This window comes from Aplidium turbinatum, chromosome 7 (genome assembly GCF_918807975.1).
Source record: "Aplidium turbinatum chromosome 7, kaAplTurb1.1, whole genome shotgun sequence".
NCBI lineage: Eukaryota > Metazoa > Chordata > Ascidiacea > Aplousobranchia > Polyclinidae > Aplidium > Aplidium turbinatum.
In genome coordinates this window covers 17,373,588-17,394,709 of record NC_137478.1, presented here as the reverse complement: position 1 = coordinate 17,394,709, position 21,122 = coordinate 17,373,588, and the positions used below count along the sequence as shown (strand labels likewise).

The following is a 21,122-nucleotide window of genomic DNA, read 5'->3' as shown; positions in this document are numbered from 1 at the left end:
ATTACTGGACTACAAAAAATAATGAAAATGTTGCTTCCAATGCTTCGTGAAACTCAGCGTGAGAACTCTCATTGCCTCCCTTCCACAAAATAAAGTAAAAATTAAAAGTCACACTTCATGATCTAAAACAGAAAATATGACTTTATAATCACTTCAACCACTCTTTGGCCATTCATTTGTTTCTTTTCTGAGGAGTTTCTCTTAAGCTTCACGATAAACCGTGACGCCGCAAAGCAACTAGATAAATTGTATATGTCATCACCGGTCCCAACGGCTAAACTTTCGCTACTGTCACCCACTTTGGCCGTCGCCCACTAGGCTCGTCGCCCACTTGACTCGTCGCCCACTTTGTCTCGCCCACTCGTCGTGTACCGTACCATAATTATGTACCTCCTTGTAACAATGTATTACCCAATGCTGATAAATCTACCCCTGATGCAAGACCACAAAGAAATCGTAGACCTCCAGTAAAACTATGTGATTATTTTTGATTTTTTTGGTGAAGATTTTGTGAGTGGTGCTATATTATTTATGTTTTGTAAGTTCTGTTATTTTGTACTGTACAAACACTCATGTAAACAAGAGGGGATGTTGATATATCGGATGTTACCCCTTTGCACCTGCAACACACGAACTGGTGTGTGTATATCACGTGACCTTCAAGTTGTCCTTGTTGCGCAATCTGTGTTACCTTTCATTCTGTCAGTTCAGTTGCTATTTGTCTCGCCAGGTGAACGTTGTATTAGCCCGCATCAAACCCAATAAATCCCTGATTGTGTCTTTCAATAAATAGAGACCACAGCAATCAACATTTATTTTAAGTGTTCATTTTATGTCAAAAATAATCACTTGAAATGATATCTCGATAAATTTTTGATTGCTGTTTTTTTGCATCACCTTGGCTTAAAATTAAATGATAAAATAATCAAAAAAAGTAGAGGGTACCACACTAAGTTGGAAAACTTGAGTTTATTAAATTTAAATTGAAAGAACATGAATTTGTCAATTTGGTGTTGTACTCTCTACTTTTTTTTTTATTGATAAGTTGACCTATATCAGTTGACCAGACTACAGATACACCAATTAGACTTTAAAGAACATCATAATACTCTATGTAACACTTATGACAACAGGCTATATTATGCAAAGAAAGAAATGACAAAAATGGAAGAAATACGGTAAACAAAGTAATAAAAGAATATGAGATAAGCAACAAAGGAAGTTGACTGCATTATCACTACTGGGACCAAACAATTTTCATTTTAGGCAGCACTTGAAGTTGAGTGGTTCATTGACAGTATCACTTGCTGAGCATACGACTACATTTCTGACTTACAGAACTGAGTCAAAACTGCAGCAAACTAATTTATAATAAGTTATTCAGCAACTATAATTCAACACTTTCTTTGGAGTTCTTTGTTATGATAATGAAATTAGTTGTTTAACAAAATGTATAAAACAACTCGAAATCAAAAATCTAAAAATGATGATTACAAAAATAACGTTTTTAACTATCCCTAAACATTGCCCTACAACAATAGACAATCTTACAGGTTAAAGCAGAATTTCAAGGACAAAAATAAGTAAAAAATTTAATGCGGTCAGGCAAGACTCTGGAATAGCGAAATGCGACTCGTGGCTACAAAACTTTGAGCACCCTTGATTTAAAGGTACAGCAAAGTATATTATTACTATTTTTTGTTCTTTAGCAGTGCTCAGCAGCAATAAGATACAGTACCACGTTCAAAAACTCTTGAGTATGACCCAACCATGGCGCCCTCTAGTAGAGGCCACGTCATCGCGCGTACTTCAAACTGACTGACGGCCGATTGTGAACTTAATCAGTTGGGAGGAAGATGTTTCATCTATAGTCTATTCGCTATGCTAAGGTTCTAGTTTTACTGAACTTATTTTTTATTTTTCCCTTAACTTGTTCACTAACTATGCATCTTTGCCAGAAAGTAGAAGTTTAGTTACAAAGTTTATGAAAAGTTGAGGCAGTTACAGTTATGCAGCTTAGTTTAACAAAATTAGGTACGGTATAAGCTACAATGTTTTCGTTTCAAGGAGCTTTTATCTGTTCATGAAGTCATTGGTTACACAGAAAATTCACAACAAACTGCCATTACCAATCTATGTTTTCTTTAATAAGTTTCTGCCCAGTTTCCTTGAAGCATGTTGTGGGTAAAGTAGGCAGAAAATTGTATTTCTTCCAGGTTTATTAAAACTAGCAAATAGAGTACCGGTAGGCCTATTTAATAAATCTCCATTTATATGTTCAGTTGTATGCAATGTTACTCACTACTGGTAAGTTAGTTTAACAGCTTCAGTCAATTTTGAATGTTGATACTAAATGTTTACCTGTACCGGTACTTTATATTACAAATCTTCATATACCATATTTTTTTGCTTGCCAGCAACATGTCTTCTGTCCACTCACCATTTTCTTATAGATAACATATCAATATTCACAAAAAATTACTTCACTGATATTACATTTATTTTCTTAAATACCAGTACCAAAGCTAATCTTTGTAGAATGTAATGTTATTAATTTGTGTGGATTACTTACTGTATAGATAACTAACAAATCTTAACTAACTTAAATAGTACCTTTCAATAGGCTATACTGGTACTGGTAGTACAACAATTTTTAATAGATTGACTGCCCAGTTTCAACAACTGTTTAGTTTTGTAGCATCTTCATTTAATACATGCATGATGGGGGATCTTTATTTGTTATGCTTTTAGCCTATTTATTTCTCGAGATGTTTTGATTTTTGCAATACATACATCTTGAGAATTGATGATCTGCATGTCAGTACAAAGTAGTTAACATGCATGGTTTGATATTATTTAGATTTACTAATCTGATTAATTTGCATGAAAGATAATTCCTCTGTTTTAAAAAATGCCTTTAAAGTGTTGCGTACCAAACTGCAATTCAAATTATAAGTCCACTGGGATTGTTGTGTCCATATATAAGTTACCACAGGATGAAGAAGACAGAAAGAAATGGATAGCCATGATACCGCGTTCAAATTTAGTAGTAACAAAACACACAGCGATTTGTCGCAAACATTGGCCAGATGATTGCAAGATGGTTGCTCGTCATGGAAAACTGCGCCCCAGTGAACCCCCAAGTGTCTTTCCCAATATTCCAAGAAGCTGTTTGTCCTCACCTCCTCCCAAATGCAGAAAAACAATACAATCTTCTGTCAGTGTTCGATGTGTTTTGCCAGATGAGATCGCAGAGTTTGAAAAGGCTGATATGCTTACACTGAATGAGGTTGAGAAGAAGTTACATGATTCAGAATTATTTGTATACAGTGATGATGAAAGTAAAATTATTCAGTCAAAAAAAATGACGCAAGGTGTACCACATTTCATAATCAAAATAAAAAGTGATTTAACCTATGAATCATTTCACTGTGGATCCTCATGTACAGTTAACACACTTTTAGCAAACAGAGTCACTTTTTGCAATCGTTGGTCTACTCTTCATGAAATTATTCGATTTTTAAAACATAAAGAGCAAAACCACAAAACCCAAATCATTTTTGAGCAACTGAGTGCCATGGGAAAAGAGAAAGTTGGGAAAGCTATTTATTCACCAGATTCAGTCACTAGAGCATTTGAATATTTCGCATTGTCAAGATCATTATACAACCGATTTCGTGAAGATTACAAGCTCCCGAGTGTTAGTACACTGAAACGTATTACTTCGAAAGTGGATAACATAACTGATTTGGCTTTCTTAAAAAAATGTTTTAGATGGTTTACCTGCGTGTCAACGTAACTGTGTTTTGTTGTGGGATGAAGTATATATTAAATCTATGATCATGTTTGTTGTGTTGAGCAACAGGACGAGACTTCAAGTGGACAGTTTGCTGGGTGGTTCACTAAAAACAGAAAAGTTTTATTAGTCAATCACATACCATGGTGGCACACTATTCGGCAAAGCTGCAGATCATCCAGAATGCTTAGCAAAAACTGTTTTGGGGATAATGGTAAAGTGCTTGTTTGGTGGTCCGGAGTTCCTGGCAAAAGTTCTACCAGTGAGTAATTTGACATCAGATTTTTATCAGTCAAAGTGAACCTATTTTGCAATGTATCAATCAGTCTGGTGGAAACATTTTAGCAATTATTGCAGATGGGCATCAAACCAACCAAAAATGTTTTAGGAAACTTAACACGGTTAAGGGGAAACCATGGCTCAAAGATGAAGGAACATTTTTGCTGTATGATTATGTTCATGTTATGAAATGTATTCGAAATAACTGGCTCACTGAAAAGTGTGGCGAGCTGGAATTTGAATTTGATGGTGAGCGTCAGGTTGCAAAGTGGAGTGATCTAAAGCGGTTACATGAAATGGAAACAAATCATCTACTGAAGCTTTCGAAGTTGACAAATGTGGCTGTTTCTCCAAAACCAATTGAGAGGCAAAAGGTGTCAACCTGTCTGAAGGTGTTTTGTGATGAAACTGTCGCCGCTTTACAAACCCATCCGAAACTGAAACATCTTCCTGTTGCAGGTACAGCAAATTTTATCAAAATTTTCATTAAATTATGGAAGATTCTTAATGTCAGAAGACTTGGTACTGATGTGAGATTTAACGATCCAACTAGGGCAGTGATTCGGTCACCCGATGACCCAAGGCTACAGTTTTTGCTAGATGTTGCAAGCATGGCAGAAAAAATGAAGAAAACTGGCTCAGTCAGAATTCGTCAGTTAACGGCAGATACTGCCAACTTCTTGTATCATATATGCCATGGTTTTGTAGATCTAGCAAAGTATTTACTTTCATGTGGAAATGATTTTGTCATCTTTGGCTGGTTTACAACAGACCCATTAGAAAAATGCTTCAGTAAACTTCGACAAGGGTCTGGAGGTACCTATTTCATTACTGCTAAGTCAGTTTTGGAAAAGGTAAGAATTCAACACGCGAAGCTCTCACTGCAATTAGATTTAAACTTTGATGTTGCCGAAGGTCATGCTTGTGCCGCTTGTAATCGTGATCTTGTAGAAAATGAGCTTGAAGTTTTGGATAGCTTATGTGCTTTGGAAGGGAAAGTTTCAGAAGAGGTTTTAATTGCAATGGTTTATATTGCTGGGTATGTTGAGTTGAAGAATGGATGTGCTATTGCAGAAGACACATACTTCTATTATAAAAGATTTGGTTCATATGTTGATAAATTAAATCGAGGTGGTCTGACACGTCCGAAGGATAGTGTTGTACAGTGGTGTGTATTTTGTTACATCTTTTTTACAAGTGTTGTTGGCGAAATGTGTCGAAAATTTATTTTCTGTAACTTTTTATCCATATCTGAACGACATTGCTTTTTCATGACATTGTCTCATTGTCGCACATTGGCTAATGTATTTTTAAAGAATTATGCCCTATTGCAGTCTCCCAGATGCTCAAAAGAAAGTGCATTGAAAGTGCTAAAACTTTCATAGAATATAGTCTATACATGCTGAAAGCTAAAAGCATAATGTTTCTTTGAATCTTTATTTAGCTGATCTGATGTTATAAAAAAGCCGTGTAGTTTATTTGTATATTTTTCCAGGTAAACTTTTACTTTCCATGCAACTTTTAATGTTTTTAAACAACATTTCTACTGTATTTATTTAGTAAGTATTTTCTACTTCGTTATATGGCTGCATTTATCAGTAGTAATCATTCACCATCCACAATTAACCACTTCTATAGTTCTATTGTAGTAAATCACAATATAATTGTGACTCATTTCACTTTCTATCCTACTCGTTCATTTTGTAAAATTACAGCTTTATATTCTATTTAACCTTATTGTTTTTGCATTTTAGGCAGTCACTCTAGGGCTAGGCAGACTGGCTTCATTGATTGATTTATTGACTGTTGATATTTGAAGAGTTGAGCTTAAAGTTTTGAAGTATAGCTCTGTCTGTCAGATGAATATGAAAACAGAATTTCACCATTTATAAGTGAGTATATGGCAGAAGAACATCGCACTATCAATGGTATGAACTACAGAGACCAACGCCGATCCTGATCAACCAACACCAGGTGCCTCTCCCTCCATCAACTGATGACTCAGAGATAACCATGTATCCGATTCAGAGGGTGAACACTGACTCATTTTGATGTGACCAGAACTGCTTACATGCTTATTGTTTTGTGTATATGTCTATTGTCTAAACTCAAAACTATTCTTGGATAAAATTACCAGCTAGCATATTTTTGTATACTAGCTTCTACTGCTCTAATCTCACTGTATTTTCTGATTGTATAGGAGAGTTGGATGTAATATCTGTCTAGAAGGCCAACACATAAGATCTAACGATCAGTTATCGTTCGTTAGATCACAGCACGATCTAACGAACGGTATAGTTTGAGCAACGTCCGGCTCACCTGCAATCCTGCATTATACTGTGAAGTGTGAAGGCATGATTCAATTGAAAACTGTTGATCAGCACGATGTTGTTTAAATTGCTATTAATGTTGCATGGAAAGTTGCAGATATGTATGATGCTCAGTACTTTATTTCTACCATGTTTAAATTTTTCTGTGCGTTTATACTGTTAATGGTTTTATATTTTATGCATCCAGTACTTGAATTTTTTAAATTACAGTACGTACTGTTTAAAGTCAATAGGAGAATGCAGAAAACTGATTCGTAGAAATTGTGGTCTATCAACATTATGCAGCGATTCCACTGTCATTTGCTTACCTAAACTACTAAAACTGCTGTTATTACTAAATGCTATTTGTAAGACAATAAAAAATATGACGATCAACTTATATCCATGTGATATCGTTTGTATATTAATTACAATAATTAATAAATTTTGACGAAACATCACCTAACTATTAATAACGTTCCAGGAAAGTGACAAAATCGTGTTTTTTTACACAAAGCATATAGGCCGTCAGTCAGATCTCGTGCGTGCACGATGCGCTGGCCTCTATTAAAGCTCGCCGTGGACCCAACAATGTATTGAACACAAACCTATGGATTCAGAGACAAAGACTAAGTAATTACTAAGTCATGAATGGGAATGATATCAGTAAAATAGCAAACCTAATCTGTCCATCTAACAAGCCTTACCTGATCCAGGTTGATACACGTCATTGATATCTACTTCGAGATCTTTTTCTGGCACATATAAAATGGGACTTGTTTGTGCATCCAACTTTCGTTTCTCAATTTCTTCCCGACTTTCTCGAAGAAAGCTCAAGTTATATCTGTTTGGATCATATTGACCTAGAATAATGTTGTTCAATCAAACAAAAGTTTGAATACATTAATAAAAACAAAGTAGGTATAATTGTGTTCTTTTTTACATTTTCAAACACGCCTATGTCAGAGATAACCCGCTTCAGAGATGACCGTTTCAGTGAGGATGTTTTTAAAAATTCCGTTTTGGAACTGCTTTCATTTATTTAAAGAAATGGCAACAATCATTTAGGAAAGCATAAAGCATGTATACAATAGCTGCAATTCTAGCAGCTCATTATAGATTAAGTAATTAATGGGTATTTTATGTTACTGACTGGACATCGCTTGACAATAAACGCAAAAGAGGGAAACAGAAAACAAGATGGCGAGACGAACTCTACCAATTCGACAAACACTGGACACAAACGTGCAAAGACAGAAAAAATTATAAAGATATGGGGAAGGCCTTCATCCTGCAGTGGAACAACAATGGCTGATGATGATGATGATGATGTTATTCAGCACAAGTCAGCTCATACCGTACAAGATGGTACCAATCGACCTATTTGTAAAAAGCAACATTATTACTCCAGTCATGCTTATGCTCACTTTTTCTATCGAGTCTGGTAAATTTGGTTGATATACCACACATTGACACAATCTTCTTTTGCGATGGAGTTGTGCTTTAGATTCAGAGCATAAAATGAGTTTTTAAAAAAAATAATTTCTACAAAAGCTCAGAAATTGTTTAGACGTTAAAGTTTTAGTCTTTCATAGCAATCCATTGTATGAACTTTTGGAAAATCATTTACTCTGAGAGCATATTTTTGTTTTCTCAAATGAAATGTTCCCTCATTACAACAACGACAATATGACAAGAATAAAAATAGCAGATGATTTTAAATGGAAGATGTATTACCCTGTCTTTGTCTGGTTTCTAGCTGTTATAAAACTGCAGTACGGTATTTTATGTTCTAATGATCTCCGTTAGTTTGTTTTTTTAAATATTAAGCTAACTTTTGTCTTAGTTTACTACCGCCATCAGTAGTGTTTTTGAAACGACAAAGTATGAGAAGCTGTGAGATCATAATAACGTTGCGGGTGTTCACCTTTGAAATAGCCATTGAGTAACTAACACCAATGTTAGTTAGTGTACGTTTGATGACACTAAGTTGCTTTTTTTTTGATTATTTATCAGTTATTGAATGATTTTTTGTGAAATCATTGACACACCAGAAACCATTGACATACCAGAAACAGAAATCAGTCGAAGTTAAAGGGGTCTCGATTAGACAAAGCAAGGCTATCTAGATTTTCGTGCGAGCAAAGCAGAAACTTCATGGTGCATAAAACTGCATATGGTGCAACCACAATACGATTGCAGCGGAAAGTGTTATAAAAAAGTTTAAAAGATGAATAAAAAATGTAAGTAGCTGTGTATGTACTACATACTAGGGCAGGTCGATTTTAAAATTTAATGTGGTATTAAGTACCGGTAGTTACCAATACCGGTAGGTGAAAAGTTATTATGACAACCGCACACGCGCGATAACTTTTTCCATGCAATGGATGATGTATGTCTATCTTATCACATTAAGTTAGCGGGATTTGTTAGCTGAATGGTGAAAACATTGTTGTTTAGCAAACAATGTTGTTGTTTGAAATTAAGCACTTAATTCAGTGATACTCTGTAATGCTTTTTTTGAAGGCTGAAGCGTCTCTATATACTTGGCTATTCATTAGATTGAGTTGTAGGGACCCGTGGTGAATTTCCATTGTTTTTAACTTTCTACAAAATGTAATCCTCCCATACTATTTACGTTTCTTAGGAAGCTGACTTGTTTTGAGCACAAGTGGTTGATGGATCGTTTTCTACGCAATGACCCAACCGCAGCCTTTCACCAGTGATGCTGTTCTATAGCGATTGATGGCTCAATTTTCTCCGTTGTAGCAAAATGTTGCATTATGACATAAATTCGTGTGATGTTATCAACAATAACTTTTAAAGAAATAGCTTCAGTTTCAAGTTGTTGCTCTGAAATAACAACCATTTAATATCTCCACAATTCACCTCCATGACGTGATCTTCTTAACATGATTTCACCTTTGCTGTTCTACAATCGCAAACATAATGTTGGAATTTGCCCATTTTAAATTACGTAGTTGCTTGCTTTTTCTTTTATTTTGAAAGTGCTTTATATACCTCCGCACAAACAAGTTTTACACATAGCATAATAATTACGATAATTCTTACTTACGAATTCAAAAATTCTACTCATTCTAAAAAACACTAGTTCAAAAATTGGTGTTTTAAATTTTGAAATTTGAACTCACGAATAAAGAAATTCTTTGAGACTTATTGCGTTACCTCTGTTTTATCGAAGTAATAGTTACGCCAGCAGCGTATCTGGTGTCATCAGTGGTTAATAATAATTCAATACAAACTGTAAACCCCTGCAGAGTAATTACCGTAGCATATCATTAGGCCACCAGCATTGGAAATCTGCTTCTTCTAGATATAATAGATTGTTTTGAGCAATGATTTGACAAGTCAGTGAGTCAATTGATCTAAATAAAGCTTTTTCAAATTTATTTAATTTCAGCTAGTAAGTAAGAAACTTTCTTGTTTACAAACTCTTATTGAAACATGCCAAAAGAAAAACCGTGTTTAACACGAAAACAAAGTGAACAGCAATATGGAGGAGGCCCTTGCGAGCTTGCTAAAACGGAACCTAGCACATATAAACAACTAATTCAATATGATTACCACCTTAACAATGCAAAAGTTGAAAACAACATTCGGGATATTGTTTTTGCACATCAGCGAGGATTTAATTAGTACCTGGCAGGCAGTAAATCCTCGCCTACGTTTGATTTCTGATAAAGCCATCAACAGAAAAATTAAAGATTTATTGAAGTTGGTCAAGGATATAAACCGTTAACACGCAAAAGGCCGAGCGAAAGCTAGTCTGGACAGCAAATTAAACAAACTTTTTGATATATCTGCATGTACTTGTTCGCTGGAAATTGTGGCATGCAGCGATACTCGAGTCAACTGCAAGCTCTTGGATTGCAAGAAAGAGCACATTCTCTGTGTATGCTCTGCAAATGCCAAAGTTCCATTGGAAGAAAGAGCTTATCTGAGGAATCAAAAGCTAAAAATTGGTCCTAAAAGTATCTTTCAAATGTCAATGGTTGATCGATCAGCAGTTACAAAAGCACAAAATGTTGAAAAACGACTACAAAAACTTCCCCATGAATTCCACGAGGAAGGTGACATACCTGGACCATCAGGACTACCCGTATGGACAAGTAGCTCAAGCACGTCAAGTTCGGAGTCAGACAAGGCAGGCCTCAAAATTCGTTTTTGTTGACGGCGGACAAACGTGTCCGGTCTGAGCTGTTATCTCGGCGGACAAATTAAGTCTCACGGCGGACACACCAGTTTTAGCGTCGATCATCTTGCTTAAACACTTTATCTTGATAATTCTTCACCACTTGAAAGCTACCGTATAGCTACTGTTTAGAAGGCTTTTTAAAGTTTCAGCGAGGTCACTCTGAAAGGCTTTCATCAGACCAACGGCGTGTGCTTGAAGAGTCAAAGCGCCGTGTAGCTGCTACGCCGCATAACTGATTAACTTCCACCGAACGAGGTCAGGTGGCTTCTTGCGTCACAATGCTCTGGGCACGAGTCGAAAAACTTTTACACTAACGCTACAATTTTCTGCTGTGCAACGTTTCTCTAGGCTTTTTTATTAAGGTTGATTTTTGCGTGTCATGTGAGCGAAAGTGAATTTTCTCTGGACCTTTTCTTTCTTATTGTAATACTAAAACGTAACAAATCTTGTAACCAACCTTGGCTTATCAATATTACTCGGAGATCAAAGCCAGACATTGTGACGTAAGACTTGAACTAAGCTGCGCGTGATTAGTGTAGAAGTACTGGTACTCCCATCGATTCTTGGCAAAGAATTCACCGTTATTACACTGATTCAATGTCATCAATGGTTGAAGCAACGTAAAAATCGAACGTTTTCCTGCTTGAATGGAAGCTAAGGGATACAGTATTCACGTTTTCTAGATGCGCGCTAGAATGCATGGAAAATTATATTCTTGCAACAGTTGTTTGTTAGCACCGGCGCCGAGTCCCGGGCGGGCGGGTCGCGCCCGCCGTACATTTCAGGAATTAATAAAAAAATTTAAAGCAATTTTAAGTCCCAAAATTTCTGTAACCATCTGCCACCTTCTGATACTAGCCTACTTACCTTATTCGCAGGGTTTTGTCGCCATATGATAGGCCTACTAGACCCACTAATTAAGCGATTAGTTTTCGTCAATTATTGCCATTGTTACATTCATGCAACGTTAAACAACGTTGATTCGCCGTTAAACGAGCAAAAGTGTCCAGCCGTGCCGTTTGTCTCCACTCTGCCACTCGTAGCCCAGTGCTATAAATCAAGTAAATTGCGCAAACCTGTGAGGAACTTCATTCGCGGCAAGTCTGACCGCAATTTCCACTGCTTTTACATCGTTTTAACATCACCAGATGTTAATTCGGTGTAAAAACTGTAGCATTGTTTTTCAAAGGAATAATTTTCTCTCAAACGACGTTATCAAATCACTCTGCTGCCAAAATGCTCTACTATTTTGTCATCTCAAACATAACAGTTGCGTCTGGTACGTCACTGATATTAACACCTGTTGGTTTGGCCGGATGAAACCGTTGGTTGTCATTAGTTGCAATTCAGCTCCTTCGTTATATATAACTAGGGCAACCAATTTTTTGACCTAAAAACATGAAATTTTGACTTTATAATTTACAAATTTTGACCTAACTTTGACCAATAGCTTTCTGCGTTTGCAACTTAAACGTGAAATACAAAGCACATTAGAAATCAAACCGTTAGGTAAGGATATCTTCTTTTTCTTATGAAATATGAGAAACATGTGGAAGACTCAACGACACCACAGCTAACGAACATGTAATGAAAGTCACTCGAAAAACTGCAAAAGATAAATATGGAGTGTCTTTAAATATCCCGAAATTACTGAAAGGGCTCTGCACTATTATACTTCAACATCAAGTAATGTTTCACATTATCGCGTTTGAAGTTCCTGTCTCTCGCCAAAATTTTTCCTAAAATAGAGAAGCTTCTCTCTACTGATACAGAAGTTGCTTGGGAGTTCCTCAACAGGCTATAAAAATGTGGTGAAATATCATCTCGTCCCATTTTCACAATGCACTTGATGTCATTCCATGAGATTCTTGCTTGAATATATTTTCCAATTTGGCAGCCATCAACACCAAAGTTAAGGGACCTCATTTTCTGGTAAGCTTCTTGAATGGTGTATCGGCTGTCTTCCATATTCTGAATTAAATCAAACAGTGCACTGTACTGCTCCTCTATTTCTACAAGGTTAGTAGCTAAATTGGGAGCTTTTACAGCATCTTGAGCACGCCGCAGCAAGACACCACCATTAAGGCGATGTAAAAATCAAAAAATTTTAAAAAATCAAAAATCGAATTATCACACAGGGTGACTATTGCTATGTAGAGTATTTCTGTAAAATTTCACGCAAAAATATTCAGTAACCTTAAACATGTAGTCGATTTTGTCTTTGGCATTTGTTGCCAGCACAGAGTTGCCAGGTACAATTTTTTTGAAGAAAAAACTTTGTTTATCTTTTTTAAATTGTAAAAATTTCCAACTTTAACAACCACAACAACAATTACATATGATGCGACTGCTAGTTGCCCTTTTAGGTAAAGTCTGGCGGTGTACGGTAAGATATTAAACAATCACCTGGCAACCCTATTTTTGCTTGGTCAGCAAAAACTGATGATATTAAAGCCTTTTTCACTTCTATGGCAAGAGTAGGAATGCACTGTGCATAAGATGACACTTTGGTTTTGTTGTGGTAATATGTATTACATAATCACACAACGCACTGCATTAATATTCGATTGTTTTCGCCGATTTACATTTGTTTTTTGACAGATATAGTAACTGCAACTCTCCAATGGTAGCTTACACATCAACCAACCAACTTTATATGTGCTTGTAAAACGTGCACAAACGAATGAAGAATAAAGACAATGAACAAGAAACAGTGGTGAATATCAAAACATTATACTGCAGCCAATCAAAGAAAGTCAGATTTCGTGTCTGCTTTCGGCAAGACCCTACGCGAAGCAATTCTCGCCCGAATGAAACCATCCCGTCGTTGATGGCCAGCAACACTTCCACAGTCGTTTGTGACTTCCCAAATGAGACGCTGCACAGCCTGAGTATGGGCAGGAAAATGAGGGTATTCAAACTTTGTGTTTATCAAACCCTTTAGTTCATCCATGGTCAAGTGTGAAGTAAAGATAGACTCAGTAAGCGTGGCATGGTCCCAATCAAAGAGAACAGTGAGTTGGCATACAAATTTAATTTTGGTTGGGTAAAAGTGCGGACAGAAACATCACAAGAGTTACTGCCTTTGCGAATATTTTGTAACATGTTCACAGAAAAAGATCGCAGAGCAGGATCATCACTGAATACCGGAGCATTGTTACATTCAGATGTACCAGGTGCAGCTGGTTCGAAAGGAGAGTCAATTTCTTCATCAATTGCTGCAGAAAACTGCTGTTTCTTCCAGTTCTCTTCCTCTATCACTTGTGACTTCTTTGCTGCAGCGAAATCATCTCCTCGCTGTTGTTTGAGGCTCTTGAAAAACAAGTTTTTTGTGTGAATGATAAATGTAATGAACACAAAATAATCCATGTAAATCAGTTCAGTTTGTTTTTATTTCTGACTATCACAACGAAAAACAATATATAATATGCCAAACATAACAAATAATACTCTTTCGGACAAATGGCAGTAAAAATCAGTGATAGTCAAGAAAAATCTTCTCGCTATAGCACGACTAGCTTTAGTGAAAGCACAAGCCTGCCTTTACAGATATAGAAATCAGAACATCTGAATCACTTTCCCACGAGGAAATGCTTTAGGAAATCGAAAAATCCCTAAACCACCTACTATCTAGAGTTGTTTGAACTACATCTGCAATGGTGAAGTGGGGTTGTAGAATTGGCAGTAACCCATTCTCCTTCTCATATGGCTCCATTCAACAAATATTGTTAGAAGAGCCATGTCAATGGCAACAACAGACCAACCCCAGTACACAACATGGGACATGTCTATGCATGACCCTGTTATCAAAGAATATACTTATAAAAGCCTTACATTTCATAGAAAATTACTAGACAAAAAAGTTTGAAAAGATACCGTATGTAAGTACTTACCTTTTTGTTAACTCTCTTTTGAAGCGTTTTCGTTGTCCTTTTGTCAAGAGGCCCAATTTGGTATAACAGTGCTTCTACTCTACGATAACGTTGGGAGAGAAGAAACCTCAATTGTTTTAGGAATGCGATCTTCATTTGAAAAGAGAATAGTTAGCTTTTTTCCAGCTTCCTGAAAAATTAATTTCTTATGAGTGCTCTGTCTCTGTAAACGTGCAATTAATTATTTCAACACATTAAGGTTTTGAAAAGTGTCTTCTAGTTGGTTATTGTAGCCTACGTGTACTGTTCATTCATGCAAGCTATATGTTAGTATTTTTAACAACTACCCTTCATCCATACGAAGATATACGAGTTGGTCTATGTTTTATGTCACTACCAAGCTTAATTAAAACCAGTCAGAGAAAAACTTGCAGTAATAAAGTACTTGAGTATCACCTTTAACAAAGTACAGAATGCAAGAACATATCGTAGTGTTGGTAAATCAGCAGTGGGAAGCTCCTTGGAGGGTCCAATGACAGAAGAGCTTTCCATGCTTCTTACTCTCTTTTTAGAACTTTTAGGCATGATTTAACAGTTAACAATGCTACCCACAACAAGGTCAGCTTTATGAACTAAAGATAATATGTGAAGAGATTAATGTATTTTTTGAAGAAAAAAAACATAGCCCACTTACAGTACGGTACACAGAACTAAGAATTTAATTGCTGAAAACTTAGTTGTCTGAGCCTTCTGTAATACTATGAACTTTATTAGTGTCATTCTCAAAGCTACATATAAAAAATACAGAACCACAAACAGCAACTTCACCTGAATAAGCAGTTCTTATTCCAGAAGACCTGATAATTACAGACACTGCCTCTTAGGCCTACTTTACACAATTTGGAAAACCTAGCCTAAACTAACTTTGAACCGAAGCCTGAATGATTATTTAACAACCAAGCATAAAATCATAGCATACATTTCGGCTGAACACAACTTCTTATCTGAATTTTGCAGCCTTATCTTCAATAATAATCAGCAATTCAGCATCTCAAGGTATAAATCTCTCAGCAGCAGACAGCAATCGCTCGCGCGCGCGTGTGTGCGGCACACAACGCGTTTTCCCTAACTAGCCATTCAGAGCGCGCTATCTGGATCACGTGGATTGATGCGTTGTGATAGTATTTTTTGTGGAATCACCTTGCAAGAATTAGAAAATACTAACCTTAAAACGCTTACATGTTTACGGATACTGGATTTTATTGCATAAAACTTCACAAAAATACTCTACACAACAGTAGTCACCCTGTGTGATAATTCGATTTTGTCCATTCAAATTTCACATCGCCTTAACCACCATCATGGAAGCCTTCCACAATATTTCCGACTTGTGTTAAACTTCTTGAATAATAGAAAGCAGCTTTCAACCAAGGGACAATCTAGTTACATTTCGCTGTGGAGGTTGGCCGATGGAAGTAAAACTAGCTCTTCTTGACCTGTTTTTAATGGTCACTGCTTTAACCCTGGCAACCAACTCATCAACAGCAGGGTAGTTGGCTAATATTCAATCGTCAGTAGTGGGCGCAACAAGATTATTACCTCAGAAATTGCAACAAATGGGTTATTACGTCAGAATAGCAACGGAAATTACAACAAAAAATCAGTACTGTATGTGTGTAGCTTTAATAAAATATCAATAGAGAGAAGAAAAACTATGTTAAAAGAAAATTTTGACCTAACCATGAATTTTGACTTTTTTTTTACTTAATAACTTTGAAACCTCACTTCGTGTCAGCCTGAAATTTAGTTTGTGGACGTTTTATAAACTTTGAACAAAGCAGAAAAATTTTGACTTTATTGACTTTTGGTTGCCCTATATATAACTCTTCTAATTGTAGATTCAATGTAAGCTCAGTTCAATAGCGCAGTTTATCGCTAGATGGCTTCTCGGGAGCTGAATTGCCGTAAAATCGCTTCTGCGTTGCATTACAGCATCTTGTATCTTATCTGTGCGCCTGCTAAGAGCGACTTATCGTATGAACCCACCGATGTATTGTGCGTGTGTGTTATCGTGTTGTATCAACAATAGTAATGTAATTAAATTATGGAACTAGTACAGTATTGCAGTTTTCGTCCCGCAACCCGCACATACCAATCACAAAAAATATGCAGAACTGAATTACCAGGACCAGACGCTGTTGCGTAGCCTACCAATTATATATATTTATTACTTGTTTCCAAATCGTGTTAGAGGAGACATAGACTTAAATGTAAAACTAGGCTAGCCCAACAACCTAGCAAAATCGCTCTTTTAAAAAACGCACAAAATAACCTTCATGACGTGACAGTATGTGTTCGCCCGCCCAGCTATTTTGAAAACTCGGCGCCTATGTTTGTTAGGGTGATTCAAAATCGATGAAAAAAATTTTTTTTTTGAAATTTTCAACTCTCACTCCCTAAAAGTGTGATGAATAAAGCAATAATATGTTACATAAAAATTTTTTTGTCCTACCTAAAGGATTAGTGGTGGCACATCCAGTTTTAATTTTTGCAAATTGGATGAAATTTATTAAAAAATATCATATTTAATATTATGCCATTGAAATGGTGGATTTTCTGGTTCACAACATTTCACAAACGAAGAACAACACCTAAAACACAAATACATGCTAAGAAAAAACTATATAAAGCTAGAATACAGCCTGACAAATTAACACACACAAAACAAACAACAAAAAATTCGCATTTTTGTTGCATCAATAATACTTGACAAATGACCAATAAGACGAAATCGGTTAATAGTATACTGCTTAAACGTATCAATCGTTTATTTGAATCAAAACCTGAAATCCCAAACCAAATCCAATCTAATGTTAAGTAAAAACATCGGTTAAGCGTATACCGCTTAAAAGAATAAGTCGGATAAAAGCATCAGGATTTGCTTCTAGTTTGCCTACTTCATTCATTTAATCGTATAATTGTACCCGTTAGCGAAAAGAGAATGTCTCTTTTTTGCTTCGCATAATTGTCTGCAATGTTCAAAGGCGAGACAGACGCATGCGATCAAAACAAAGACAAGTGTCTGTAATCCCAGGCCATAATCTTATGTGCTAGACATCGCACTACAAAGAACCAATTTTCGCACAGCTGGGCTTTATTAAAACAGAAGAGCACACAAAAGGAATAATCACACTTCCCAATAAAGAAGTTTAAATGCTTTTGATGTCATCTGCCGGCGACTGGCCTTCCAAGGAAAGGACATGGACAAATTATTTCGGCTTGAGAGAGAAGTGTTCGAAAGCATGTCTAAAAGTTTAAACCAGAAAACTTTGGAGAATTTTTTTTAAAATTGCTGAAACAAAGTAGCCTACTGTTGTGAAATGCAGTGCGTAATTTCATTTGTGCAGTTTCGTTCAGTTGAAGAACATTGCAAATTAATTATTTTACCAGACAGCGCAAAAGACTTGAAAAAAAAACCTTTGCGATTCCAAAACAAACAATGAGTGTGCGCCGTGTTTTTCTACCATACCACTATTTTCGTAGGCCACGTTCCACACTCAAAACTACACAGCTGGTAGGGAGCTAAAAATAGCCCGCTTGAATCAAAAACTTCAACGTCAAAGTTCGCGTTGTGACGTCACAGAGATCGGTGATATGAAAGATTGCCGATTTGCAGTCCGATTGCTGCAGTTTGCAGAAAAATGCTTTGATCATACCTGCTCAGCCAAGTCGGCAAAGCTGATCTTTTTTACATTGTTTCAACGTCTGCAGACGATAAATCAATGTAAAAAGGACCAGTTTTGCTGGCTGGGACATACAGCGTAGTGGTATGTAACACAGAACTAGGAAACTTTTTAAAGTTTAACCAGAATTGTAAACAGTTGTAGGAAGTATCAGTTGTAATGTGCGTTGCAGCCTAGTCAGCACAGACATCTTCCCAACAATTACGCCCATTCACAATAAACCTGTTTTTAGTAAATTGGTTAAACGAATCAATCGTATAATCGTATCAAAACGTCTGGCAAATAGGTGATTCGATTAACCGATTTCGTCTGTATCAAAAACAATGGTTACGATAAGTCATCAAATATTTACAAAGATTCAATGAATGCAGAAATGTTATTTTGTACTGTAGATATGTGTTCAGTCGTTATCACAAAGTTTATGCACATTATTGTTTTTCAATCTGGCTCACAACGGTACTCTTACATTGTCTGGAAAGTTTTTTTGGTGCTCAGTCACCTCTTGAAGAAGAAACAGAAATTGCTCTTCAGTCTTCGAAAGCAGCTTGTTAAACCACTGTACCAGGGCCACACCTTGTTCGACATTATCTTTGACCACTTTTAGAGCCAACACCTGTGTTTTAGCTTTGGCATAATCAATCATCTCTGTCATCCCAAGTAATCGGATCTAATGAAAGGAGCTCATGTGAAATGTCTGGCTTATGGAAAAATTCCATAGTGTCTTTTGACACAAAGTCCTGCAGCTCTTTTTCAGCAATTTTGGACAGAGATTGCTTCTTGTCCTCCAGGTTTTGTTGCATTCTGAGAGAGCTCATCATTTTCCTCTTGATTTCCAAGCTCACCGAGGCATTAAAAAAAGCCAGAGCCACTAATTCTTCTGACACATACCATATGTGGTGTGAAAGTGTATTTGAAGTAGCTTTTGAAAGACCTGAGCAGATAATATGTTTATACCCTAAGACAAAGAGCTATTTCATTAAATTAAGATCTTGTCGTGGATCCTCACTTGGCAAAATGGAAGTAATCCATGCTTTCACATTTACTAATTAATAATTATGAAACAAAGAGGCATAGATCTCGAAGTCCAGCATCTTCTTTCTTAGTCAGCTTAAATTGGCTGCAAACAAGCCAAATCTTATAACAGTACAATGCCTTGGGCTTGGACGTCCATCGACCATAAGCAATTCCAGCAGGTCTCGGTAATTATCTCGTGGGTGTCTTACAGACAATTGTTCATTTGTAAATGTCAACAGATCTGCACAAACTGGCTAGATGAAGTTATTGACATGTGCAATTGTGCATCAGTTGGGCCTGGCTGGTAATTGGATTGATCAATAAAGTTCCATTTTTCGTGAAACCGCTTGAAGAGTCTGATGTCTGGAGCAGAGGACATAGGCTACCAAACTTTGTTCAAATGTGCTTTTCAAAATAAGTTCCATTGTGATATCTGCAAGCAAAGTGAAGCAAACTTTTCCCAAGTTTCTCCTCCAAAAGAGTGCATGCTCCAGCGTGTTGGCCGGTGTTGGAGGCAGTGGTGTCAAAGCACATGGCCCTCACTTTCGCACTAATTTCCCATTCTTCAAGTGCATTAAAAACAGCAGTTGCCATCATGTCTCCAGTTCCTGAAGCAATTTTCGGTACCCAGAGAAGCTTGGAAATGCCGTGACCGGAAACTGGTACGGTGCACGACAACTGGGCGAGACAAAGTGGGCGATACCCACTTGGGCGATGAGACAAGTGGGCGACGAGTTAAGTGGGCGACGGCCAAAGTGGGCGACGGAAGTGAAAGTTTCGCCGTTCGGAAAAAAATACGACTTTTAATTTTTACTTTAAAATACAATTATTGATTTGTGGAAGGGAGGCAATGAGAGTTCTCACGCTGAGTTTCACGAAGCATTGGAAGCAACCTTTTCATTATTTTTTGTAGTCTAGTAATAGCGCTTGCTGTTTGATGTTAATTTGCATTGTGACATCATCTTGACACATTATTTTGTAATTTGCGGCGTCAGGGTTTATCGTGAAGCTTAAGAGAAACCCTTCAGAAAAGAGACAAACGAATGGCCAAAGAGTGGTTTAAGTCAGTTATGAACGTTCCCTAACTGTTATTAAAGCTTGTCAGTATAAAATATGACTAGGGCCATTTTGTTTATGACCTAAAAATTGAAAAATATGACTTTATTTTTAGAGCATCAAAGTTATGCTAATCTCCGTAGTTAATGATTCGTACGTAAGTTTTTACATGTATTTTAAACAATAACACACTCAAACAACTAACAAAAACTTCTGTTTCGCTTGAAAATCACTACACACATTCCAATGTCTAACGCAGTGGTCTTCAACCTTTTTTACAAAATCGCCCCTTTGTTGAAAGTGCGGGTCCAAATCGCCCCCTTAAACGAGGCCTTAAAATTAACGGCGGTCGTGGCCGCCGAAGGGTTCAGAAACGGCCACCGAAAGTAAGCTCTGCTCGGCCGCAGGTAACTCGAGAAGGATACAAGTAACTATCGAGGGCTCTGTATGCGTATTGCGAAAGCAAAACTCGTTTTCTTCTTGTTACCATCGGAGATTCGGCTGGTTAACTCGTTGCGATACCTTTATTACGTAAATAAACAATCAAAACAATGAAATACTGTAGCGAAAGAAGAACGCCCAGCACTACTGCACTTAGCGAACCGCGGAGACAAGGCAGCTTAGTTTCACTGCAATGATTTGAGTTCCGCCTCCCGTGAAAACCATTTGCAGCAGCTCACAGAATAAACACGCAAGAATATCGTGCGTTTGTAAAACGTTTTTCGCCTGGAATTAACGCGAAGCGCTGCAGCGATACCTTCATGTCGCTAAAAATTTACATACAAAACTTCAAATATCCCAACAATATAAATAAGCAAAAGCAAGCACATTTTATTG

General features: G+C 36.8%; 2 protein-coding genes across 3 annotated transcripts in view; both read right to left on the bottom strand.

Moving 5' to 3' along the window:
* The window catches only part of LOC145774373 (guanine nucleotide-binding protein-like 1), a 114,527-nt gene that overhangs the window by 65,564 nt on the left and 27,841 nt on the right, over positions 1-21,122 (bottom strand). For both annotated transcript variants that reach the window (XM_082585606.1, XM_082585607.1), the window contains exon 3: positions 7,092-7,247. In XM_082585606.1, coding sequence (XP_082441732.1) covers positions 7,092-7,247 — 156 coding nt within the window. The remainder of the gene's footprint in view (positions 1-7,091; positions 7,248-21,122) is intronic.
* LOC145774863 (uncharacterized) lies at positions 13,474-15,162 on the bottom strand. Its single transcript, XM_082586195.1, has 3 exons — positions 14,929-15,162; positions 14,494-14,662; positions 13,474-13,912 (listed from the first exon to the last, which is right to left on the bottom strand). The coding sequence occupies exons 2-3, from the start codon at positions 14,626-14,628 to the stop codon at positions 13,556-13,558; spliced, it is 492 nt and encodes a 163-aa protein (XP_082442321.1). The 5' UTR covers positions 14,629-14,662; positions 14,929-15,162; the 3' UTR covers positions 13,474-13,555.

Bases quoted from the DNA above. Each gene is read 5' to 3' on its own strand.
- LOC145774863 (XM_082586195.1), bottom strand. From the start codon at position 14,628: ATGAAGATCGCATTCCTAAAACAATTGAGGTTTCTTCTCTCCCAACGT. The intron at 13,913-14,493 runs GTAAGTACTTAC...TTGTTTTTCAAG, and splicing joins AAAAGAGAGTTAACAAAAAG to AGCCTCAAACAACAGCGAGG.